The 21,262-nt window shown below is 30.1% G+C and overlaps 3 protein-coding genes across 3 annotated transcripts in view; 1 reads left to right on the forward strand and 2 right to left on the reverse strand.

Moving 5' to 3' along the window:
- The first annotated feature begins 4,843 nt into the window (after positions 1–4,843).
- Positions 4,844–8,770, forward strand: LOC101511604 (transcription factor BIM2). The gene is made up of 7 exons (XM_004490204.4): positions 4,844–5,212; positions 5,412–5,496; positions 5,925–5,994; positions 6,096–6,191; positions 6,884–7,299; positions 7,907–8,036; positions 8,398–8,770. The coding sequence occupies exons 1-7, from the start codon at positions 5,107–5,109 to the stop codon at positions 8,503–8,505; spliced, it is 1,011 nt and encodes a 336-aa protein (XP_004490261.1). The 5' UTR covers positions 4,844–5,106; the 3' UTR covers positions 8,506–8,770.
- Positions 8,771–14,968: 6,198 nt separating this feature from the next.
- Positions 14,969–15,617, reverse strand: LOC140919356 (uncharacterized). Its single transcript, XM_073365363.1, has 3 exons — positions 15,560–15,617; positions 15,228–15,430; positions 14,969–15,139 (listed from the first exon to the last, which is right to left on the reverse strand). The coding sequence occupies exons 1-3, from the start codon at positions 15,615–15,617 to the stop codon at positions 14,969–14,971; spliced, it is 432 nt and encodes a 143-aa protein (XP_073221464.1).
- A 5,070-nt stretch (positions 15,618–20,687) lies between these two features.
- Positions 20,688–21,262, reverse strand: part of LOC101511928 (uncharacterized) — a 9,455-nt gene continuing 8,880 nt past the window's right edge. Inside the window, exon 12 of the mRNA XM_073365582.1 lies at positions 20,688–20,979. The gene's annotated coding sequence lies outside the window, so the exon portion shown is untranslated. The remainder of the gene's footprint in view (positions 20,980–21,262) is intronic.

Genomic DNA, 21,262 nt, shown 5'->3' on the forward strand with positions numbered 1-21,262 from the left:
GGAGATGACTTTGTTCCACTTGGTTGAAACATTATTAGGATCTAGACTTCAACCATTTTGTTTCTGGGTGTAAGAAATTTTGGAAGTAAGAGAGGTAAGGAAAGTCTAGAGGTCAGGCAAGCCAGATGGAATGGACTATGTGGAGGGGATGGTTTCTATAGAGATAAGGAAGGTAACAGAGTTAGAGGGGAATAACGGGAGGGAAAAGTCAGACGAGTCTTCTAATGATGTATTAGAGACTAGTTTGACAAGAGCTGGTGCAATAGGCAAAACTTCGTGGGTATAAGGATGGGAAGAAGGCGATAAGGTAGGGCCAGTTACTGTAGTGAAAGAGGGAGAAATGGGTGGTAAATGAGTGGAAAGGGTATGTGTTTGAGCAAAGGTACGAGGCTTGTGAAGGAATTGATGAATTTTGTATCTAAGTGAAGTAAAGTGCTCATTTTGGAGTAGCATCAAACATATCATCTAAGGTATCAGATTTAAATCTAAGGTATCAGATTTAAAGGAAGGGCAAACAGTGTTGGTTGGTTGGGGAGAGAGAAAGGGAGTGTTGGTTTAGGATCCATAATGACTTCCTTGTTATCTTCTATAAATATGGGAGCAATAGAGTCATCAACCTTTGAGAGAACATCTAAAAATCCATTTGTTTAACTTGTTGTTCTTTTGGCATCACCATTGGGTCGAATATAGTGCTTGGGGGACACCGTCACATCTTGATAAGGTTGAAGATATTGAAAGTAGGAGAAGAAGATGATACCATGTGTTCCACTTGAACATAGCCTCCAACTTCCTCCAAAGCCTAAATGAGGGACGTACGCATGAGTACAATAGTTATGAGTCTGAGGTAGGGGTTTGTCTTGATTTTTCCTATTCTGAAGTTGATGTTGCAGGACCTAATCACTCCAAGATGATGTGGAGGAAGGTTCTTTTTGATTCTTCGAGAGATGTTCCACATTAGACCTTTTGTGGTTTTTTCTAACACGGTCCACCAACCGACTCTTAGGCACCACACACCCATTAAGGATTTTGAAGAGAAGGCGGTACTTAGGTTTAAGATAAACAGACTTGAAATTTACCTTGGGGTCTTCGAAGAGTTTCTTCCTGATACAGAAGATTCCAACCCTTGATTCATACCTATTTTCAAGCATCATGCCTTTCTCGGGACATCTTGTGATAACAACAAGGGATTGCTGAGTGATTTTCATGGGGAGACCCATCACAATGTTTGATACCTCATCATCGATGTTTGCATGTTGTCCTATGTTAAAGTATTCAAACCACCTTACTACAACTAGTTCGTTGATGAAGTTGAAATCGTTCTCAACTAGGTTTGCAAGATCAACTTTCAATTCGCAAAGAATGTCAATCAAATCCATGTTGCATTTTAGCATTGGAACGTAGGAAACATTGGCATTTGAGGAGATTGAGAAAGAGCTTGACACCATTGAAGCATGAGAGTTTTAGGCAAAGCAGGAAGTTAAACAATTTGCAAATAACGAAAGTATGGGAGTTGGGAGAGTCGTGAGTGAGGAAAAAATATTTTAATAGCCAAAACAGTTGAGTTCAAAAGAAAGTACTAGAGGCACATGTGTGACACCTGATAGAGTATCACACCTTACAGAAATAAAACACTACATATTCACGATTAATTGAATTTAAATAAATAAATTCAATGTCATTAGAGGTAGAATAGACATATTTTTAACTAGTCACTCTGTTTTACCAGAGGAAAGGCATATGGAGGAATTAAACATCATTCTTGGATCAACATAATCTATATATGTTTCTTTATAAGATTGAATATGTCCTCAACAAGGTTGTTTTTTTGTTGAAAATATTAGCCATTAACGATCAGCGTCGACAAATTTAATGTTTATGATACCCTTCTAGACATAATCCTTAATAGATGATGTTTAATCTCTATATGTTTTGCTCTAGAATCAAGAATAGAGTTTTTGGTTAAACATATGGTTGAAATGATATCATAGAAGATAGGAATGTCACTAATAAATTTTAAAATTTTCTAATTGATGCTTCATCCACAACAATTGAGTGTTGCAATTAGCAGTTGAGATATAATTTGCTTCTGTTGTAGACAAAGCAATAATGCTTTGTCTTTTACTTGACTAGGAGATCAAATTGTCATCAAGGAATGTACAATTTCCACTGGTGCTATTCCTTTCTAGCCTATCTCCAACATAGTCAGTGTCACAAAACCTACTAACCTATACTCAGAGAATTGCTTATAACATATACCAAGGTTAGTAGTTCCCTTCAGATATCTAAACATCCTCTTAACAGTTGTTAAGTGGGATTTTGTAGAGTTAGACTGAAATTTCGGGTACACACACACTAAACATAATATCAGGTCTAGAGACAGTTAAATAAAGGAAGGAACCTATCATGTGTATTTGGTCTGGTGAATAAGTACAATATCTGGGTTTTGATGAATTTGATTTCCTTGAAAAAAGTTCAATTCTCCCATCATACTCATCTCAAATTCATTATGTGTTAGCTTAGAAAATTCTTGGTAGAGATTGTCATTAGTAGAACCAAAAATAATATTATTAACATAAATCTGGATAATGAGAAAGTCATTCTTAGATGACTTTCTAAATAAAGTAGTGTCAACTTGACCTCTTTCAAAATCATTTTCTAAATGGAAGTTGCTTAGTCTGTCATACTAAATTCTTGGAGCATGTTTTTTATTGTACATAGATTTCTTTAGTTTGAAGACATGGTCTAGAAATTCACTGTCCTCAAATCAAAATCGTTGTTTGACATACACTTCTTCATTTATGTAACCATTTAAGAAATCACTTTTCACATCCATTTGATATATAGTGATTTTATTGAATATATTAAAAGAAAGTAAAAACCTGATAGCCTCTAACCTTGCCACATGGGCGAAAGTTTTAGTGTAATCAATAACTTCCTGTTGACTGTTTTTGTTTCTAACCACTTCACTTTTCCCATTGAGTTTGTTTATGAAAACTCATTTGGTTTCAATTGGTTTCTTTCCTTTAGGTTTAGGGACTAGATCCCATACGTCATTCCTTTTGAATTGATTCAACTCTTCTTGCATAACTAGTATCTATCCATTATCTGATAATGTTTCGTCTATGGATGTACAATTACATATAGTAGTCCAAACATAGATGTCTCCTTAAGAGTTGATATGGTTTTCAAGGGATCATTTGTGTTTCCTATTATCAAAGAGTCTGGATGAGAGGACTTGTATTTCCATCCAGTTTTGGATTCTTGATGCTTTTGATCTGAGTTGTCAAATGGATCTTCTTATTCACTTTGGACTGAGTTTGATGACTCCTCTGCTTTATTTGGTTCCTCTAATGTATCTGGTTCCTCTAAAACCTGTAGATCTGCAAAGTCTACGTCTAGCTTTGACTTTTTATGGTCAAGCTTTTTGTTATCAATCTTGACGTTGATTGATTCTTCAATAATCGTGTTTCTTCGTTGTATACTCTATATGCTTTAGACCTTTCTTAGAGTATCAAAAAGATAAACTTTTAAGATATGAATCAAATTTGCCAAAAAAAATTTGGTGTTCAAAATACAACATATACAACCAAACTTATGAAAATATGAAATATTGAGTTTTATTCCTTTCCACAGTTCATAAGGAGTCTTATTAAGAATAACTCTAATATAGACTCTACTATGAATATAACATGCATTGTTCACTACTTCTAATAAAAAATGTTTGGATGCATTCATTTCGTGAATCATGGTGCGTGTCATTTCATGAAGATATTTGTTTTTACTTTCTACAACACTGTTTTGTTGGAGTATTTTCAACAAACCATTTAAACCTGCTCGACTTTCAGAAATGACACTCAATTCTCTGGTGAGTTGTGGGTCTTTGTCCAACCCTAATTGTTAGAATATTTTTCATCACTAGCGCGTCATCAATTGTAGCCTTGTAAAAATAAAAACAATTCTCTACAAACAAAAGTGAGAAAAAAATTTGTAGAAAGATTTTTAATTTATCAACACCCGTTTTTAGTAAGAATTTTTAAATAGATCTTTATTAAAAATATTTGTAATCAAACTCTGAATTAATATATTTGTCATAATTGGATCCTTCAATTATATTGTGGTTAGTCAATTGTTAGGCAGTCTAACGTTGACTTATTTTAAAAAAAAAATATTAATTTGCAAATTTAATTACAAAAAAATTTAGTTTAAATATCTATTTAGAATTTTCAAATAATTTAAAATTTACAAAATAATTAAACATTATATTAATCAGTTAAAACTCTAATTTGTTTTAGTTTGTTCTGACTCAAAATTTTGACATCACCCTAGTTTAATTATCGTATTTTAAAACTACTAGTTATACAAAAGAAAGAAATGAAATAAAACACGTAATTAAAAATTGGTATACATGAACCCAAAAAAATGTAATTGTACCAATAAACAGTGCATACTTTTTTCACAATTTTAAAGAATAAACCATCCTTTTGGTTGTTAAATATGTGATACAATGTCACATTAGTATCAAATTATAAAATTATATCTAAATATATATTTATTAATTATTTTGGTTATTAAATATATTTTTAAATCGTAAGTTTAATTTTTATATGTGCTTTTTCATAAATTTAATCTATTATTAATAATTTAAATTTTAATCAAAAAATAAATAAAATCAAAATAATTTTAAAATAATAAAAGAAATATTAAAATATATTATAATTACAATATAGTTTAAAATAAATAGTGACATCGTGTCACAAGTTCTAAAATGAATGTTTACACTTAATTAAATTATTATTTTGATTTTTAGGAAAAAAAGAAAAAGAAAATAATTTAAAAAAGAAATAGAGCAAAGGAAAAAGAAAGGGTTTATTGCCAAATGAAGAAGGCTCACGAGACAAGCATGAGTTCAACCGCATGCTAACTTACCTTTTCTCTCCGGTGGTAGTGACTCATGTCCTTTGCCGGAGACACTCACTTCCATTTCAACGCCGGCGAAGATCGAAGCTCAATTCTCCTTTTTTTTTCATCTGGGTTGTTCCCTTTTCACTCAAAGTTTTCATCTTTTTGGGATTCAGAATTGTTGAGTGATACCCTTTGCGTACGACAATGAAAGCAGGGAAAGTGAACCATGAAGAAGATGAGTACGATGAGGAAGACTTCAATTCCTTGAAGAAACAAGGTTCTTCCTCTGCCCCTAACACCAACAATAAAGGTACGCTTTTCATTTTCTAAAAACAAAACATGTTCATCCCCTTTTCTTATGTTATTGTTAGATCCATTTTCTATTGAATATTTTTTTTTTTATTTGTTGATTTTGGAAAAGTTATTGAATTTTGTTGGGTGACCTTACTTTGGGATTTGAAATGTTGTTTTGGATTAATTTGTTGGTTTGTTTTTTGTTGTGAAATCAGATGGAAAAGCTACTGATAAGGCTAGTGTAATAAGATCGAAACATTCTGTAACTGAGCAGCGAAGAAGAAGCAAGATAAATGAGAGGTATGAGCAACACATATTCATAGATTTGTTGCAGTTTTAAATTTGTAGGAATTTTTACCGTTTATTTTTAGCCTTAACAATTCGTACTGCATAATTAGTTGTGAGGATTTTGAGAGTTTGGTTTGACTTTTGTGAGGATTTTGTAAATAAAGGAACGTGTTGTGAGAGTGTCAAAAGTATGGCACTCAATTTCTTTTTTAGCTCTTGTATTATTTTCTCTATTGCAGATCAAAATCTGAATTATTATTAGAAGTTTATAATCAATTTTTGAGATCCAATTTATTATTCTTTTCAATGTTTTTGAGAACTTACCACGAAGATCTAGTGGGAAGGGTTTCTGTTGTTGTTTATGAGATCTTTTGAGAGCTCGAAATTTTAGTGCTTTAAGTGTTTATGCTTTGTTGTTGATTGGTGACCTTTCCATTCAGATTCCAAATATTGAGGGATCTCATACCTCAATGTGATCAAAAGAGGGACACGGCTTCATTCTTATTAGAGGTACTTTGTGTAATGTCTGTTGTGTAATGTCATTTTTTGTATGTTTTATATCAGTTGAGAATAAATCTCAGAACCTTTTTATTTATCATGTTTCTCTGCAGGTGATTGAGTATGTTCAGTACTTACAGGAGAAGGTACAAAAATATGAAGGCTCATATCAAGGTTGGAATCAAGAGACGTCAAAGTTGATGCCATGGGTAAATTAGATCAACCATAGTTTTAGAGTCTTGTGATTTTGATTATGCAAATCTCTAATTGTATAGTATATTAGTATTTGTTAGCCAAAACCAAAACACTTGTTAAGCATGCAAAAATGACAGTGTTATCGATGGCACATGGTGGACCATGGCGGAATGCCAAAAATCTGCCTTTTTTAGGCGCCATATAAAACACCATGGCAGATCCGACACCGCAATCCGTTATGGCGGCACCATATCCAATATTTGACAGCACTTAAAATGATGACATAAAGTTTGGCTAACTCATTGTGCGCTCAGACACGGGACTATCTAGATGGATTGATAAAATTTAACGGTGTCAATAGAATATGAAGTAGAGTGAATAGAAAATCAACAGTGTCTGCGTAAATTGCATTCTGGATTTCAATTTTCACAGATATTATTTTCCAAATTAGTGACAATTATTTGATTTGTTATGTTTTTGTGGTGATTTTTGTAAGAATATTAAAAAATATGTTTAAGGATTGGTTTATAATCTTAAAGTATCTCTTAGTATTGAATTTGCCTTTATCTTGCAATTGGTCGTCAAACTTATCAACTTGAGTAGTTAACTAATGATATAGAGTAACATGTATGTTAATGGAACCAGTTCACCGGTTAGAATTGTTTTTGCTATATAATTCTTATCCACCGGCACTGTAATGTTACAGAGAAATAGCCATTGGCGTGTCCAAAACATTGTTGGTCAACCTCCAGCTGTAAAGAATGGTTCAGGTCTGGTATCGCCATTTCCCGGAAAGTTTGACGAAAGCAACGTTAGTATCTCTCCAACAATGCTTAGCGGCACTCAGTGTATGATAGAACCTGAACAGAGTCGGGATATTGTCAGCAAGATAGCAGAGAGGCAACCCGATTTAGCAAGCAAGGGAATTCCTCTTCCTATGGCTATGCATGCAAACATGTCCGTTCCTGTCAGAAGCGATGGTGTACTTGCCCATCCTCTTCAGGGAACTGTTTCCGATGCACAATCAACTGAATGTCCCGCGACTAGTGAACAACTGAACCATCAGGATGAACTTACAGTTGAAGGAGGGACAATTAGCATCTCAAGCGTATATTCCCAAGGGTGAGTAATTACATAAAAATTCGTTTTTTTTAATTCCCTGAAAAATGATTGTATGCTTTGTCTAATATCGATTTTTTCTAGACTATTCATTTCTCGTTTCTAAAAATATTTCCATTTGTTATGGTTTTAAAACTCTAACCATGTGGAGTTCTTTCTTTTGATTTTTGAATTTGTCAAATTTTCAATCTGCTAATTATTGTTTGAGCTATATGTAAGGTTTTTTCTCAGGTTATGAGAAATCAATTGCACTAGCATTTTTGTAAATTGATGGAAATTGTTGCCATGACGCTTTTTGTGTGAGAAATACCATTTTTACCCTTTTGACATGGTTGTTAAAATCCCAACTTATGACTCTAGGTATCAAAATCTAGTTAACTGGAATCATTTGTGTAAAACTCCAGTAGACTTGAAAGTTTGATGAGGTCGATTGAACAAGTATACACTTCATAGTTATTTTTCCCTAGACATGCATTAGATGAAAATGGTTCCATGTTTTTTAAAAACCAAAGTGCAATTACAGCATAATAAGGCTTTGTAGTGCACGAAATATTAACCTCACAATGTAATACTCGATTCCATGAGATGTCTAAGATCATTTCTACAACAGGTTGTTGAACAATCTAACTCAGGCGCTACAGAGTGCTGGGTTAGATCTGTCACAGGCTAACATTTCAGTTCAAATTGATCTTGGGAAGCGAGCAAACAAAGCACCAAGCGGCACAACCTCTTCCCCCAAGGTATACTTTATGGCTTTTCGTCTTCAATAATATTTGTACCTTTTAACTCGCAAGAACTCTAAAAAGAAGAGTTTGATACACTACTAGTATATGTAGATATACTGTATAAAATAATATAATTCTTTGTCCTTGACTTTCTCCTTGCAAAAGATAGAAAGTAATGATACTCTTAACAATGAGAGCATCCCCTCTGAGATGAGAATCACCTAATACTCAGCCCTACTAAGAGATTTATTAAGTCTATATGAAATTAAGGGTAGTGTTTTATGTGTAACATTTATTTTTCAGGTTAATAAAGTTAATGATCCATTTTCCTATCAGAACTAATTGTTTTGTTTATTTATTTGTATATATACTGCAGAATCATGATAACCCTGTTTGTAGCAATCAAGCAATTGCACATTTTAGAGATGGTATCATTAGAGAAGACTCAGATCAAGCTCTAAAAAGAATGAAAACATACAAGTGATGATTCATGAGCCTACATTGGCATCTATCTATATTTCTTAGTTTGTTTTGTAGTTCATTACATCCCTTAATCCCTTGTGGTTATTGTACATCCTTCCCCATTTGTTTGAGTTTAATTCCTCTCATGAAGGTAAGGTTATTGGTTATTTTAAGGCTGCAAAGACCTTAACTACATAATTATTTGTGGAGTTGATTAGGTTTCTGCTTTAGTGCTTGCATGTATCTTTACTAATTATTATTATTATTATTGAGCTTTTGGGTTGCAATATTTTGTAAATACTTTTATTATATCTGGACAAAACTTTGAAAAGAGTTTTTATGATATTTTTCCTTTTCAGAATCATTATTTTCTGCTTACGAGAATACCACCCTACAGAATTAATTTTCTTTTTGGGTTGTGGGGGGGTTTTAAAAATGATTGTTAAATAGATATATAAAGAATTTTTTCATATATATTGAAAAAAAAAATCAAAAATACCTTATTTTTAATTAAAATGTCCTTTTTTTAAACCTTTAGGAGGTTGCAAAGCCTAGATACGACCAGCTGAACAGACTGTTTTTTTTTTGCCTCTTTTATAAGGTTGTATGTTGGAAAAAACTATATTATAATAATAAATAAAATATAATTAAGATAACAAAAATTATATTACATTAATAAAATTCAACAAAATATATTAAATAGAAAAAATACACTAAATTTTAATTGTTTTGATCATATTTTTCCTTATCGTTCTCATCTATTGAAGGTGTAGGTAACTCAAGTTGCTTGAACTACCCAAATTATCATTTCTAGTAAAAGAAGAGGTTTTTTCATTTCTAGTAATTTTTTTTTCTTTGTTTAAGTTGTTTAGTTTGTCTTCAATATACAAAACCCAAATGTATCAACTCATTCAGCTACCAAATGAATGACATCAAATTATTGGTACTAAATATAAAAAATTCCCCTTTTGATTAATTGTACACTTTTGCTTCCCACACCCCTCATTTTGCTTTTCACCCCCTTCAATTTTTTTGTAAATCCAAAATACTCAAACTACTCTTCCTTCTTTATTCAATTAACCTATCATTTTTATCTTCTTCATCTTCATTAACCTAACACATTCATCTTCAATCATCTTCATTAACCTAACACATTCATCTTCAACATTCTTGAATCATTTTCAACACCTTCATCATCTTAAACACCTTCATCACTTCAATCATCTTCAATCAAGTAAGCAATGGTTGTGAACTGAGTTAACGTAGCAAATACGTGAATTGAATTCAACTAAACATACGTGAACTCAGTTCACGTATGACTCAGATGTTTCAAAAAACTGACCTTCACGTGAACCGAATTCACGTATGTGTACTTGAATTCAATTCATGTAGCAAATATGTGAATTGAATTCAACTACACATCAGTTCACGTATGACTCAGATGTTTCAAAAAACTGACCTTCACGTGAACTGAGTTCACGTACACATACGTTAACTCAGTTCACGTAGCTCATATGAATTCTTAAACTCCATTGATGTACACAATCTTAAACCACGTATGTTTACGTAAACCTAAACCACGTAGCATTTGTATTTTCTTAATTTTTATCAGCTACGTGAATTCATTTCAAGTAAACGTACGTGAACTGAGTTCACGTATGAAACTCAGATTTTGAAAAAAAAAATGAAACTACAAAACACAACAACATATATACCTAGTTGAGTTGAGTCACTATAATGTTGAAGATGATTATAAGATTATTGAAGATGAAATGTATCCAAATGATTGAAGAAGATGAAGAATATTGAAGAAGATTGAAGGTGTTAGGTTAATGAAGATGAAGATAGAAATGAGGGGTTAAGTGAATAAAGAGGAAAGAGTATTTTGGGTATTTGAAATTTAAAAAAAAAATTAGAGGTGTGGAAAGCAAAACGAGGGGTGTGAAAATCAAAAGTGTTAATTGTAATGATTTTCATTTCATTATTATTATTATGGTAGGATTGGTGGTACAGGTTTGCACTTAGCAAAGCAAGGGTAATTTATTCATTAAATTTTTATTTTTTCAAAAAAATAAAATGCATTCAGTTTTTGTAGTAGCTATCTGAAAAACTTAAATTCCTATTTAATTTACACACAAATTATCAAGGATTTGAGTTGTCACCTTCAATAATTGAAAACAATTATAAGGGATATGATTAAAATTTGAAAACAATTACAATTGAAAACATTTATGTGGACATGGTGAAATAAAATTTGATTTTTTTTCTTTTAAATTAATGTATTTTGTGGAATTTTATTAATATAATTTAGTTTTTATTATATTTTATTTTAATATATTTTAGGCTAAATTACATTTGCGGTCCTTTAACTTAATTTCAGGTAACGTTTTAGTCATTTATATTTTTTTTTCCGAGTCGGTCCTTTATTTTAATTTTAAGTGACAATTTGATATTTTATGTTTTAAAATGTCAACAATGTTGTCCTTTTTTTTACAAAAATTCAAAAAATCATCAAATTTTTCAAACAAAACCCATAAAATTAATTATCATCTTCAATAAAATACAAATTTAATCAAATTCATAATTTAAATTTTGAAATAAACTCATATTTTCATTCTTTATTTGATGTTGTTGGAGATGAAAATATGAGTGAATTTTAATATTTGAGTTATGGATTAGATAAAATTTGTATTATATTGAAGATAATTATTAATTTTATGGGTTTTGGTTAAAAAATTTGATGATTTTTTTGAATTTTTTTATAAAAAATGATAACATTGTTGAAATTTTAAAACATAAAATATCAAATTGTCACTTAAAATTAAAATAAAGGACCAACTCGAAAAAAAAAAAGATAAATAACTAAAACGTTGCTTGAAATTAAGTTAAGGGATATATGAGAAGGAAAAAAAATCAGTATATATAAGCTACTAAACATTCTCGTAGGTTTATTTATTTTACGTTTCTACTATTGATTCAGTATCTCCCTTTAAAAAAGTTTCTAGTATTAATTTTTTGTTTGCTACGTGGATTTCGGTATCGCCTTTAAAAAAGTTTTGGTAAAATAAAATTAAAAAGTTCGTGGTAGTTCTGATTTGCATTTTCTTTTCTCTACAATAGTAAAAATTAATCAATTTTACAAATATGAAATAAGTAGAGGACTAAACTTAAGAAGTTTTTAGTAGAAAATAAATTTAAATAAATGATATTTTGTAAAGAGTATAAATATCTTTTAATATGCCTCCAAAAATATCTTTAATTTAAAACATGTGTTTTTTTAAAGAAACAGACAAAAATGCATTTTTATTTTTTTTATATAAAATATTATTTCTATGTTGTTTACATTCGGGCATGCACAAGATTTAGAAAATTGTACTGTGCACCCTCGCAGTTTTACCTTCCAACCTCCTATTCATGTGAAAAAGATCATTTTGCCCCTAGTATTATCTATAAAAACTCCCAAAAAATTTCACTTTCTTTTTTTCACCCAAAATTTCACTTTCTTTAAAATATTCGAATCTGAAATTGCCAAAACTTCAAAAATTTGAAATATTCGAATGAATATTTTTCCAAATTTTCAAAAGTTTCTATGATCATGTAACTTTCGAAGTAAATTTTTTTCAAAAATTATGAACCTTTCGAAGTAAATTTTTTCCAAAAATTATGAAACTTTCGAAAGTTTCCTTCAACATGAAAGTTTCGAAATGCAGAAACTTTCGAACAATATGAAAGTTTCGAAATGCAAAAATCCCGAAATGTAAAAATCCAGTTTCGAAACTTTGGAATGCATGGAAAGTTTCGAAGTTGTTTCGGAAGTTTGGCCTTCAATGAAACTTCCGAAACATGTTTCGAAAGTTCCAAAATACATTTTTTTAAAAGTTTTTTTCAATTTTTTTTTCCATTTTTTGTTTAATATTGATATATTGCAGTGCATAGAATGAGAGGTGTGTTTGACCAAATTACTCGCAACTTGATAGGTGATGGTACAGAGAGAATTCCACCAACAACCTCAAACATACGACGGAACGAAGCAAATTGTCCAATTAGGCAGCATCGTCAAAGAGAAGATGTCCATGATGATGTCATTGAGCCTACTGAGCATTCACAAAATAGAGGAAGATGTTCCCGAGCCTCCACAAATTGAGTAGGTTGAGGAACATTATGCTACACATGATGCCGATACCGATGATATTGCTGCACATGCTGATGACGCTGATGATATTGATGAGCAGAATCAGCAGACCGATGGTGACACATGTGTTGACACAATATGAGCACCACGTGGCTCGGAGGCTATGAGAAGGAGAGGTATATGTTAATTAATTTTTATTTAAATTTATTTAATTAATTGTTTATTTAAATTTATTTATTTTAAGTTTATTTAATTATGTTTATTTAATTTAAGTTTATTTAAATTTATTTAATTAATTATTTATTTAAGTTTATTTAATTAATTAATTGCTCTGTAATTACTCGCAGGATCGTGGAACGTTAAAAGTTAGTACTCATGGATTGAAGCTAAAGAAGTTTGTCGAAGTTCTTGTGCCAGATCCTGTAGAGCATTGGATTCAGGAATTTGGGCTGCTACATCTGTCTTCAGCCAACCTCACTATGGCTGATGCTGGTCTGATTTCCGCATTTGTTGAAAAATGGCATAGGGAGACCAACTCATTTCATTTTCCATTTGGAGAGATGACTATCACTTTAGACGACGTCGCAACTCTCCTTCACATCTCACTCCATGGTAAATTTTTTGATGCACATGTGAATATAAACACTAATAATGTTGCAAGAGCTGCACATGAGTACTTAGGTGGAACATGGGAGGAAACACTAGCTGAGATTAATTATAATAAATGTGTTCAATATAGATTGCAATGGTTGCGTGATTTATATAGTCGTCTCATTCAAACTAACTATTTTGAGTGTGCAACTATAACGTATTTGTTGCATTTAGTTGGCAGCACTATTTTTGCCGATAAAACACATACTTGTGTGGAGGCGAAATACATTAGTTTATTTATTGATTTAGATTGTTGTCGAGACTATTTGTGGGATACCGCGACATTGGTTTTCCTTTATGACAATCTGGGAGATGGAGCTGTCTACAACACTCGATAGTTGAGAGGTTACATGACCCTATTACAGGTATATCATTTATATTAAGTTGTGTCATTTATTTAATTATTTATTTATTAAGTTGTGTTATTTTATGATGTTACTTATGTTGCGGTGCTGGATTTACGAGCACTTCCCTAGAATCTTTAAGTGGGACGATAGAGGAGCGGTTCTTGTACATCTTCCAAGAGCATGTAGGTGGACTACAAAACATGTTGTTGAAGGCGGATTGATGACATATCGTCAGAGACTTGATGCTTTGTTGCTCGAGGATGTAGTGTTTACACCATATGATGATGATCGAGCTAATCATCCGTTTGTATCAATTTCGATGTTCTCTAGATATCTTCGATGTGATGGAGTCTCAGTCCCATATTTGCCAGAGCGATGTCTTCGACAGTTTTGTTGTATTCAGTGCATCCCGCGTGACGTTCCTCTGATGTCGAACATTATAGATTTGGTGTGGCAGACTACTATGAGATCATCTGTAGCGGCCTTTCGGAGGCTATATCATGTTGCGAATTTTCCTAGAGAGGTCATTGCAGACTACTATGCATGGTACATAAGTGTTTCACATCATTTGGTCATCCCTCCATCTACTGTTGCACCTTCGAGTCCACCTAGTGTTGCTGCACATGGTCCATCATCTTCTGTACATGTTGGTCCATCATCGGCACGAGACCGTAGAGCAGCTGGACTTGTACGTAGGACCATAACTTTGGTAGCTCCATTTAGTGAAGTTCATGAGATATTAAGTGAGCTAAGCCACTTGTACGACGATTAGTGATTGTGTTATGTATGATTGAGATATTGAACATGAATTTCTATTTTAATATTTTGTGTTATTTATGAATATTTATTTTGAGTTAATCCGCATTTATTTTGAGTTACTCCATAATAAAAGATATTCAAAATGATAAAACGTAAATGATAAAATAAGATGATTTGATAAATGATGGATCAATGATAAATGATATTCTAATAATCTATGATAAATGATATACAAGATATTCTAATCTTCATTTAATGAAATACAAGATGATTTGATAAATGATAGATTAATGTGTTCCCAATGCTTCATATTGTAGAGCAGTTGAGCTTGTATGTAGGACCATAAATTTGGTAGCTCCATTTAGTGAAGTTCATGAGATATTAAGTGAGTTAAGCCGCTTGTACGATGATTAGTGATTATGTTATGTATGATTGAGATATTGAACATGAATTTCTATTTTAATATTTTTTGTTATTTATGAATATTTATTTTGAGTTACTCCATAATAAAAGATATTCAAAATGATAAAACGTAAATGTTAAAATAAGATTATTTGATAAATGATGGATCAATGATAAATGATATACAAGATATTCTAATATTCATTTAATGAAATACAAGATGATTTGATAAATGTTAGATCAATGTGTTCCCAATGCTTCATACGTGCTGCATAAGCTATTTCCCATGTCTTTGCACACTCACTACAAAAGTCTTTCCATTTTTGTGAGGTGGGTGGCAAAGGACAATTAAACTTCAATTTGATCTAAACAAGAAAATATTAAATATTAATTTATCTGAAAAAGAAAATATTAAATATTAATTTAATAAACAACACTAATCATAAATTTTACCTGTACCCAATGATTTTCATTGACGAATCCAATTGCTAGTAAAGAGTGATGAGAAGACTCTTTCGATGGTGCTTTGTTTAACGGAAAGAATGTCATATTTAGATTATGAGACAACGAAACCAATATGATATTATATAGTGTTGCTATCACGTAACTCAAGTCTGGTATATACATCCACTTATCTTTTCCTTGAGCACCAAATCCTGATATTTTCAATGAGTTTCACACTCATTCAACACTGTCATAAAAAACATTGGAATAAAGGTCTTGATGTAGACGAATCTCTTTATCCAATTGCGATCGAAATAAAGGCCAAGATTCTTCAGTCCAACCTAACAATGCTGCAATTGCACGAAATTCGCAATTTCCATCAAGCACAACATCTATCATCTCCTCAATATACAGATGTATAAAAGTAGGAAAATGTATGTTAAATGGTTGCCTTGCAGAATACTATGATGATTGATTTGCAGAACGTTGAGATGGTTGCTTTGTAGATTCTTGAGAGGCATCAACATACTCCCAATATGAAGGATCATGAGGAGTCACAATAACTTTAGAAATTAAAGTCTCAGATTTGAACAACTATCGTAATTTTCAAATGCCCATATGAAGTTATCTTGTCACTCTTGTTCCAAGTAAGCAAACTAAATTGAAAATGTCAAACTTGTAGATGTGACATCGACAACTTCAAGTAATAGTAACCGATATCTATTTGGTTTGTATGTGCTATCACATATTAAAACAAAATGAATCGTGTTTAACAACTTTATACAATCAGGATGCGTCCAAAATATATCTCTCAAAACATATGAATTCTCCTGTCTTATTGTCCAATGCACATAATTTTCTTGTTGTATTAACTTCAACAGATGCTGCATTTCTGTGTACGAACCTCTCAATGATGATCGATAAGTACTCCTTGCTTTATATATTTGACTGAAAATTGTGGGATTAACTTTATTTCTTTCTTTTAAAGCATTTAAAATGAATCTGGGTGCAAGTTTATACTTTGTTATGTCATTGACAAATTTCCTCTCTTCTTCGTTTAAACGCCCCAAATATGAATTACTGGTTACAGTATCAAATAAATCATGATTGTGTGTTCCAATACGAATACTAATTTTCTATTTTTCACCGACACTTAACGATATACATTTGAGAGTAAACGGATAGTTTTTCTTGTGAGAACAAGTTACTGTTGATTTTGATTTTGATTTATATCTTCTACCTCTTTTGCATCCCAAAATTAATTTGTCTTTTCTTCCCATTTTTTCGGTTGCTTTATTTGATCGAATGGTAACAATTAAAATTCTATTTTCCCTTCAAATGTTTTTTGCCCATTCAAATAAAGCTTCTCGTGAGGAAAATACCTACAAAATATGTTTCAATTAAAACATCAAATACATCACTATAAAAAAAAATAAAAATTGATCGGGACTGAATTATCAGTAATAATACTTAATCAATCGTGAATTTTTCTGTAGAATCTATAACCGTTCTTGAAGTTGGAACCTCAACTCTACTCATACCTAATTTTAAAAATAGTCATAAATTTAATAAATAATAATATTAGAAATTTATTTTTCAAAATATATTTTTAATTATAACATACATTAGGAATTTTAAAAAAAAAAATTGAAACTTTCAAAAGTTTCTAATTTTTTGAAACTTTCGAAATTGACTTCGAATGTTTGAAATTTTTGAAGTGTATGTTTTTCGAAAGTTTGAAATTTTCGAAGGATATGTGTTTCGGAAGTTTCAAATTCATCAAAACTGTCGAGACTTTTTGGAAAATCACACTTCGGAACTTTTAAATTTAACAAAATTTTTGTAAGTTTCAAATGATTTTGGAAAATTGCATTTTGAAAGTTTGATATTTATCAAAAGTTTTGAAATTGGTTAAATTTTCTAGAAAATTAAATTTCGAAAGTTTCAAATTTAACAAAACTTTCGAAATTATCAAAAAACTCACTTTGTTATTATTTTGAAAGTTTATAATTTTCGATTATTTAAAAATATTTTATAATTTTCGAAAGTGGAGGTGAGAATAGAATGGTAAATTTTTTTTGATGATTTTATACAAAATAAAAAGGGTAAAATGCCCATTAATGAAAAATGGAAGGTGAGAGGTAAAACTGGGAGATACACACTACAAGAAAGTTAGCTTTTGTACCCCCCATTTTAATGTTTTTTGAGTGAAATACCCAAAATAACCTTAAATCAAAACAGTTGTACCCCACACTTGAAAAATTCGGAAAAGTGAGTTTTTCTGAAAAAAAGTTTTTACCGGAAATTTCAAGAGGATTGAAATTTCCGGTAGTTCAAAATCAATACCGGAAATTTGAAATTTCCGGATGCCTTCCCGAAAATTTCATTTTTTGAAATTTCCGGTATGCATTTTTAACTACCAAATTTTTCAATTTTCCGGTTTGTTTACCGGAAATTTCATTCCTTTTTGAAATTTCCGGTACACTGCTTAACTTTTTGGGCAGGAGCAACCCCAACAAATTTTTGAAACTACCGGATTTTTGAAATTTCTGGATTAACTACCGGAAATTTCAAAAAACGAAATTTCCGGTGAACAAAAACGAACTACCGGATTTTTCAAAATATTTGAAATTTCCGGTATTGAAAATACAACTACCGGAAATTTCATTTACCAATTTAACCGTATTTTTTTCTCTAATTTAATGTATTTTATTTTATTTTAATAATAGAATTTTGATTTTTTAATAATTATTTTTAATTTATTTAAAAAATCAAAATACTATTAATAAAAAAAATTAAATTGAAGAAAAAAAAATACATCCTAAAATTTTGCCACAAACAAAACGTGTCCCTAATATTTTGCCACAAACATTCATCTTAAAATCAAATGGTTGACTAAATGTGCCACAAACAAAACGTGTCCCTAATATTTTGCCTATAAAATAACAACATATTTTCTTAACAACTCACTCCTATTTTTATTGCGAATATTTTATAAAATAACAACTTATTTTCTTAACAACTCTCTCCTATTTTTATTCCGATCTAATAAAAAAATTAATAAAATATTGTTAATATAATTAATAAATAATAATAAAAATATTTAAAAAATATATAAAGTTTTAATAATATAATTTACTTTACTTTATTATTATTATTAATATAATTTATTTTATTAATTAATTTATAAATAATATTCGGTATTCATTTATAACTATCGGAAATTTCAAAAAAGATATTTCCGGTATTCATTTATAACTACCGGAAATTTCAAAAATGAAATTTCCGGTATTCATTTATAACTACTGGAAATTTCATTCATTCTGAAATTTCCGGTAAAAAAAATTCTTTTAAATTTTTACAGTTTTATCAAGGGTAGTTTGGACATTTAAAAATAAAAATTTTAAATGAGGGGATACAGGGTTAATTGAGGGGGTACAAAAGCCAACTTTCACAGTACAATTCTCTTGAAATTTTTGCACTGGGTTAAGATCGTGAGTTGGCCCATTGTACACATGTGGAAAAAGTTACGGTCTAATTGGGTTTCATTTTCATTTTATACTTATTTTCAAAATTTTATACAAAACTATGAAAACTATTTTCGCATAAAGTGGTGTTCATAAGATTAAGATTAAAATAAATGTAAATGTAAATTCTGTTGTAATTTTTTAGGGACTATGACTATTTTCTCTATCTTATATTAAAGTATTATTCCGTCATTCTAATTTTTTATAAAAAATTGAATTAAATTGGTGGGGGGAAAAAAAAGTGGAGTAAGTGTGATAAATAGAGTCAATGACCGCCACTCATTAACAAATATTGTTTTACTTTATGTTTATTTATCAAAAAATTAATGGACCTTTAGCATAAAATCAATGGACCTTTATTTTTGTGTAACCAAAAAGGAGAAAAATGGCCCTTTAAGCCTAATCGTAGTGTCTACTTTAACCTAGAGTATTGCATAAACAAACACATTGTCAGTAATAATCTCCATGTTCATTTTGTTGAAAGGGATAAAGGCATAATAAAGCTATGTCTGGCTGGAAGTAAACGGGGGAACTCTGCATGCCCTTTTCAGACTTCTATCTACTATAAATCTAAGAAATCTAACCACTATGAAAATGGCATCATTATCCTCTCTAATTTTAACATTGGTGCAAAAAATGGAGATATCAAAGCCATTAAACATACTTTTAGTCAAATCAAACTGCAAAGTTGCAGAAACATTAGAAAAAAAAAAGCTGGAAATGTTGCGGAAATAAATAATTCAAGTTTGCAAAAGTTGCAAAAATAGTGTTGTACTTACTTTGGGTTGACTAGCTAGTAGTATATGGTGCATTATGTATAGTATCTGAAGAAAAAAAAATACAAGATAAATAAATAAAAAACAAATATAAATGAGAAATATTTTTTTATGTGTTTGGTCTATCATGCTTTGTCATTAATAAATAATTTAAATGAAAAAAACAAATATAAATGAGAAATATAAATGAAAAAAAAATACAAGATAAATAAAAAAAACAAATATAAATGAGAAATATAAATGAAAAAAAATTACAAGATAAATAAAAAAAAGTATGACAGACCAAACACATAAAATATCAACAATGTGCGGCTCCAGCATTATTTAGAGCGAATTGCACATCAATTTTAAATAGAAATTAAGAATTATTTGAATCTAAAATATCATAAGCTCCAAAATTACTCAATTTTGTTTTTCAAGTCCAAAAGTACCATGTTATTGTTTTTAAAATTGGAAATAATATATCTAAGTAGAAAAGATAAAATGAGTGGTCAGATTTGACTTATTTTTCAATTGAACTTTAAATTGCTACGTCCTCTTAAAATCAGAGGAATGAAATAAAAATATACTAAGTAATTACTTAAGTATTAAAAGTAATATGATTGAGGTATTAGAAACACAATAAATATTTATCGGTGATAAATATAAAAAGTAATCGAATAAATATTTGTCAATCATACATAAAAAACACGACAAACATTTGTCATGGACAAATATAAAAAAAATACAAGAGATACATATTTTTAAATAATGCATAAAAAATATATAACAAATAGTTATCATTAATAAATATTTAAAAAATGTGGGATGCATATTTATTACTGGTGTATAAAAAAAACACAACAAATATTTGTTAGTGATAAATATAAAAAATTATAGGACAAATATTCGTCATTGATATATAAAAAAAAACACGAAATAGATATTTATCACTAATAAAAAATTAAAAAACACAATAAATATTTGTTATAGATAAATATTATAAAAAAAAAGGACAAATATTTTTCACTAATAGATTCGAAAACACAAGATAAATATTGATCATTAATAAATATAAAAAGAAATGTATGATAATTATTTATAGTTGGTGAATAAAAAAATTCAGCATAAATATTCATCAATGATATATATTAAAAAAATATGAAATAATTATCTCTCAATAAATATTAAAAAAACACAGAAATAATATTTGTCATTAATAAATAATATAAAAAATACAAGATAAATAAAAAAAAAACAAATATTTATCAGTTATACATATATTAAATTTTTATTTGAAATTTGAACGAGACATAAAATACCCACGTAGAACGGTTTCTTGCTAGTTGGTCATGAAAGCTTTAATTTCTGGCATCAAAATAAATCAGTTCTCGTAAAAGAACAATCAAAGTCAGTTTACATCCTCCAAGATCTCTGCACCTCGCCTAAGAAGTTTTCCTCATGATAAATAGGAAGTCACTGCACAATAACAAGTTCAAAACTTCAAATCATACAAATTTCATAGTGTCTTAGGAGGATGAGTTTCTAACATCATCATTCTTTCTCTCTCCCAAAACAGCAATGCTTGCTAACTCAATGAATATCCAATTACTTTTCTCTTGTCACATAAAATATAATAAGAATCTATGAAGCATAGGGACAGATACTGGACACGGCACTGACATATAACGCTGACACCATGAATAATTTAAAAAATAAAAGTAATTAAATTTAATACATGCATCAGAGTTGTGTCGATGTT

The sequence above is a fragment of the Cicer arietinum genome, chromosome 2 (genome assembly GCF_000331145.2).
Source record: "Cicer arietinum cultivar CDC Frontier isolate Library 1 chromosome 2, Cicar.CDCFrontier_v2.0, whole genome shotgun sequence".
Lineage (NCBI taxonomy): Eukaryota > Viridiplantae > Streptophyta > Magnoliopsida > Fabales > Fabaceae > Cicer > Cicer arietinum.

Coding starts and splice junctions, on each gene's coding strand:
- LOC140919356 (XM_073365363.1), bottom strand. CDS start 15,617: ATGATAGATGTTGTGCTTGATGGAAATTGCGAATTTCGTGCAATTGCA. Junction 15,431..15,559: donor TGCAATTGCAGCATTGTTAG/GTTGGACTGAAG, acceptor TGAAAATATCAG/GATTTGGTGCTCAAGGAAAA. Junction 15,140..15,227: donor ATGAAAATCATTGGGTACAG/GTAAAATTTATG, acceptor TTTCTTGTTTAG/ATCAAATTGAAGTTTAATTG.
- LOC101511604 (XM_004490204.4), top strand. CDS start 5,107: ATGAAAGCAGGGAAAGTGAACCATGAAGAAGATGAGTACGATGAGGAA. Junction 5,213..5,411: donor CCCTAACACCAACAATAAAG/GTACGCTTTTCA, acceptor TTGTGAAATCAG/ATGGAAAAGCTACTGATAAG. Junction 8,037..8,397: donor GCACAACCTCTTCCCCCAAG/GTATACTTTATG, acceptor TATATACTGCAG/AATCATGATAACCCTGTTTG.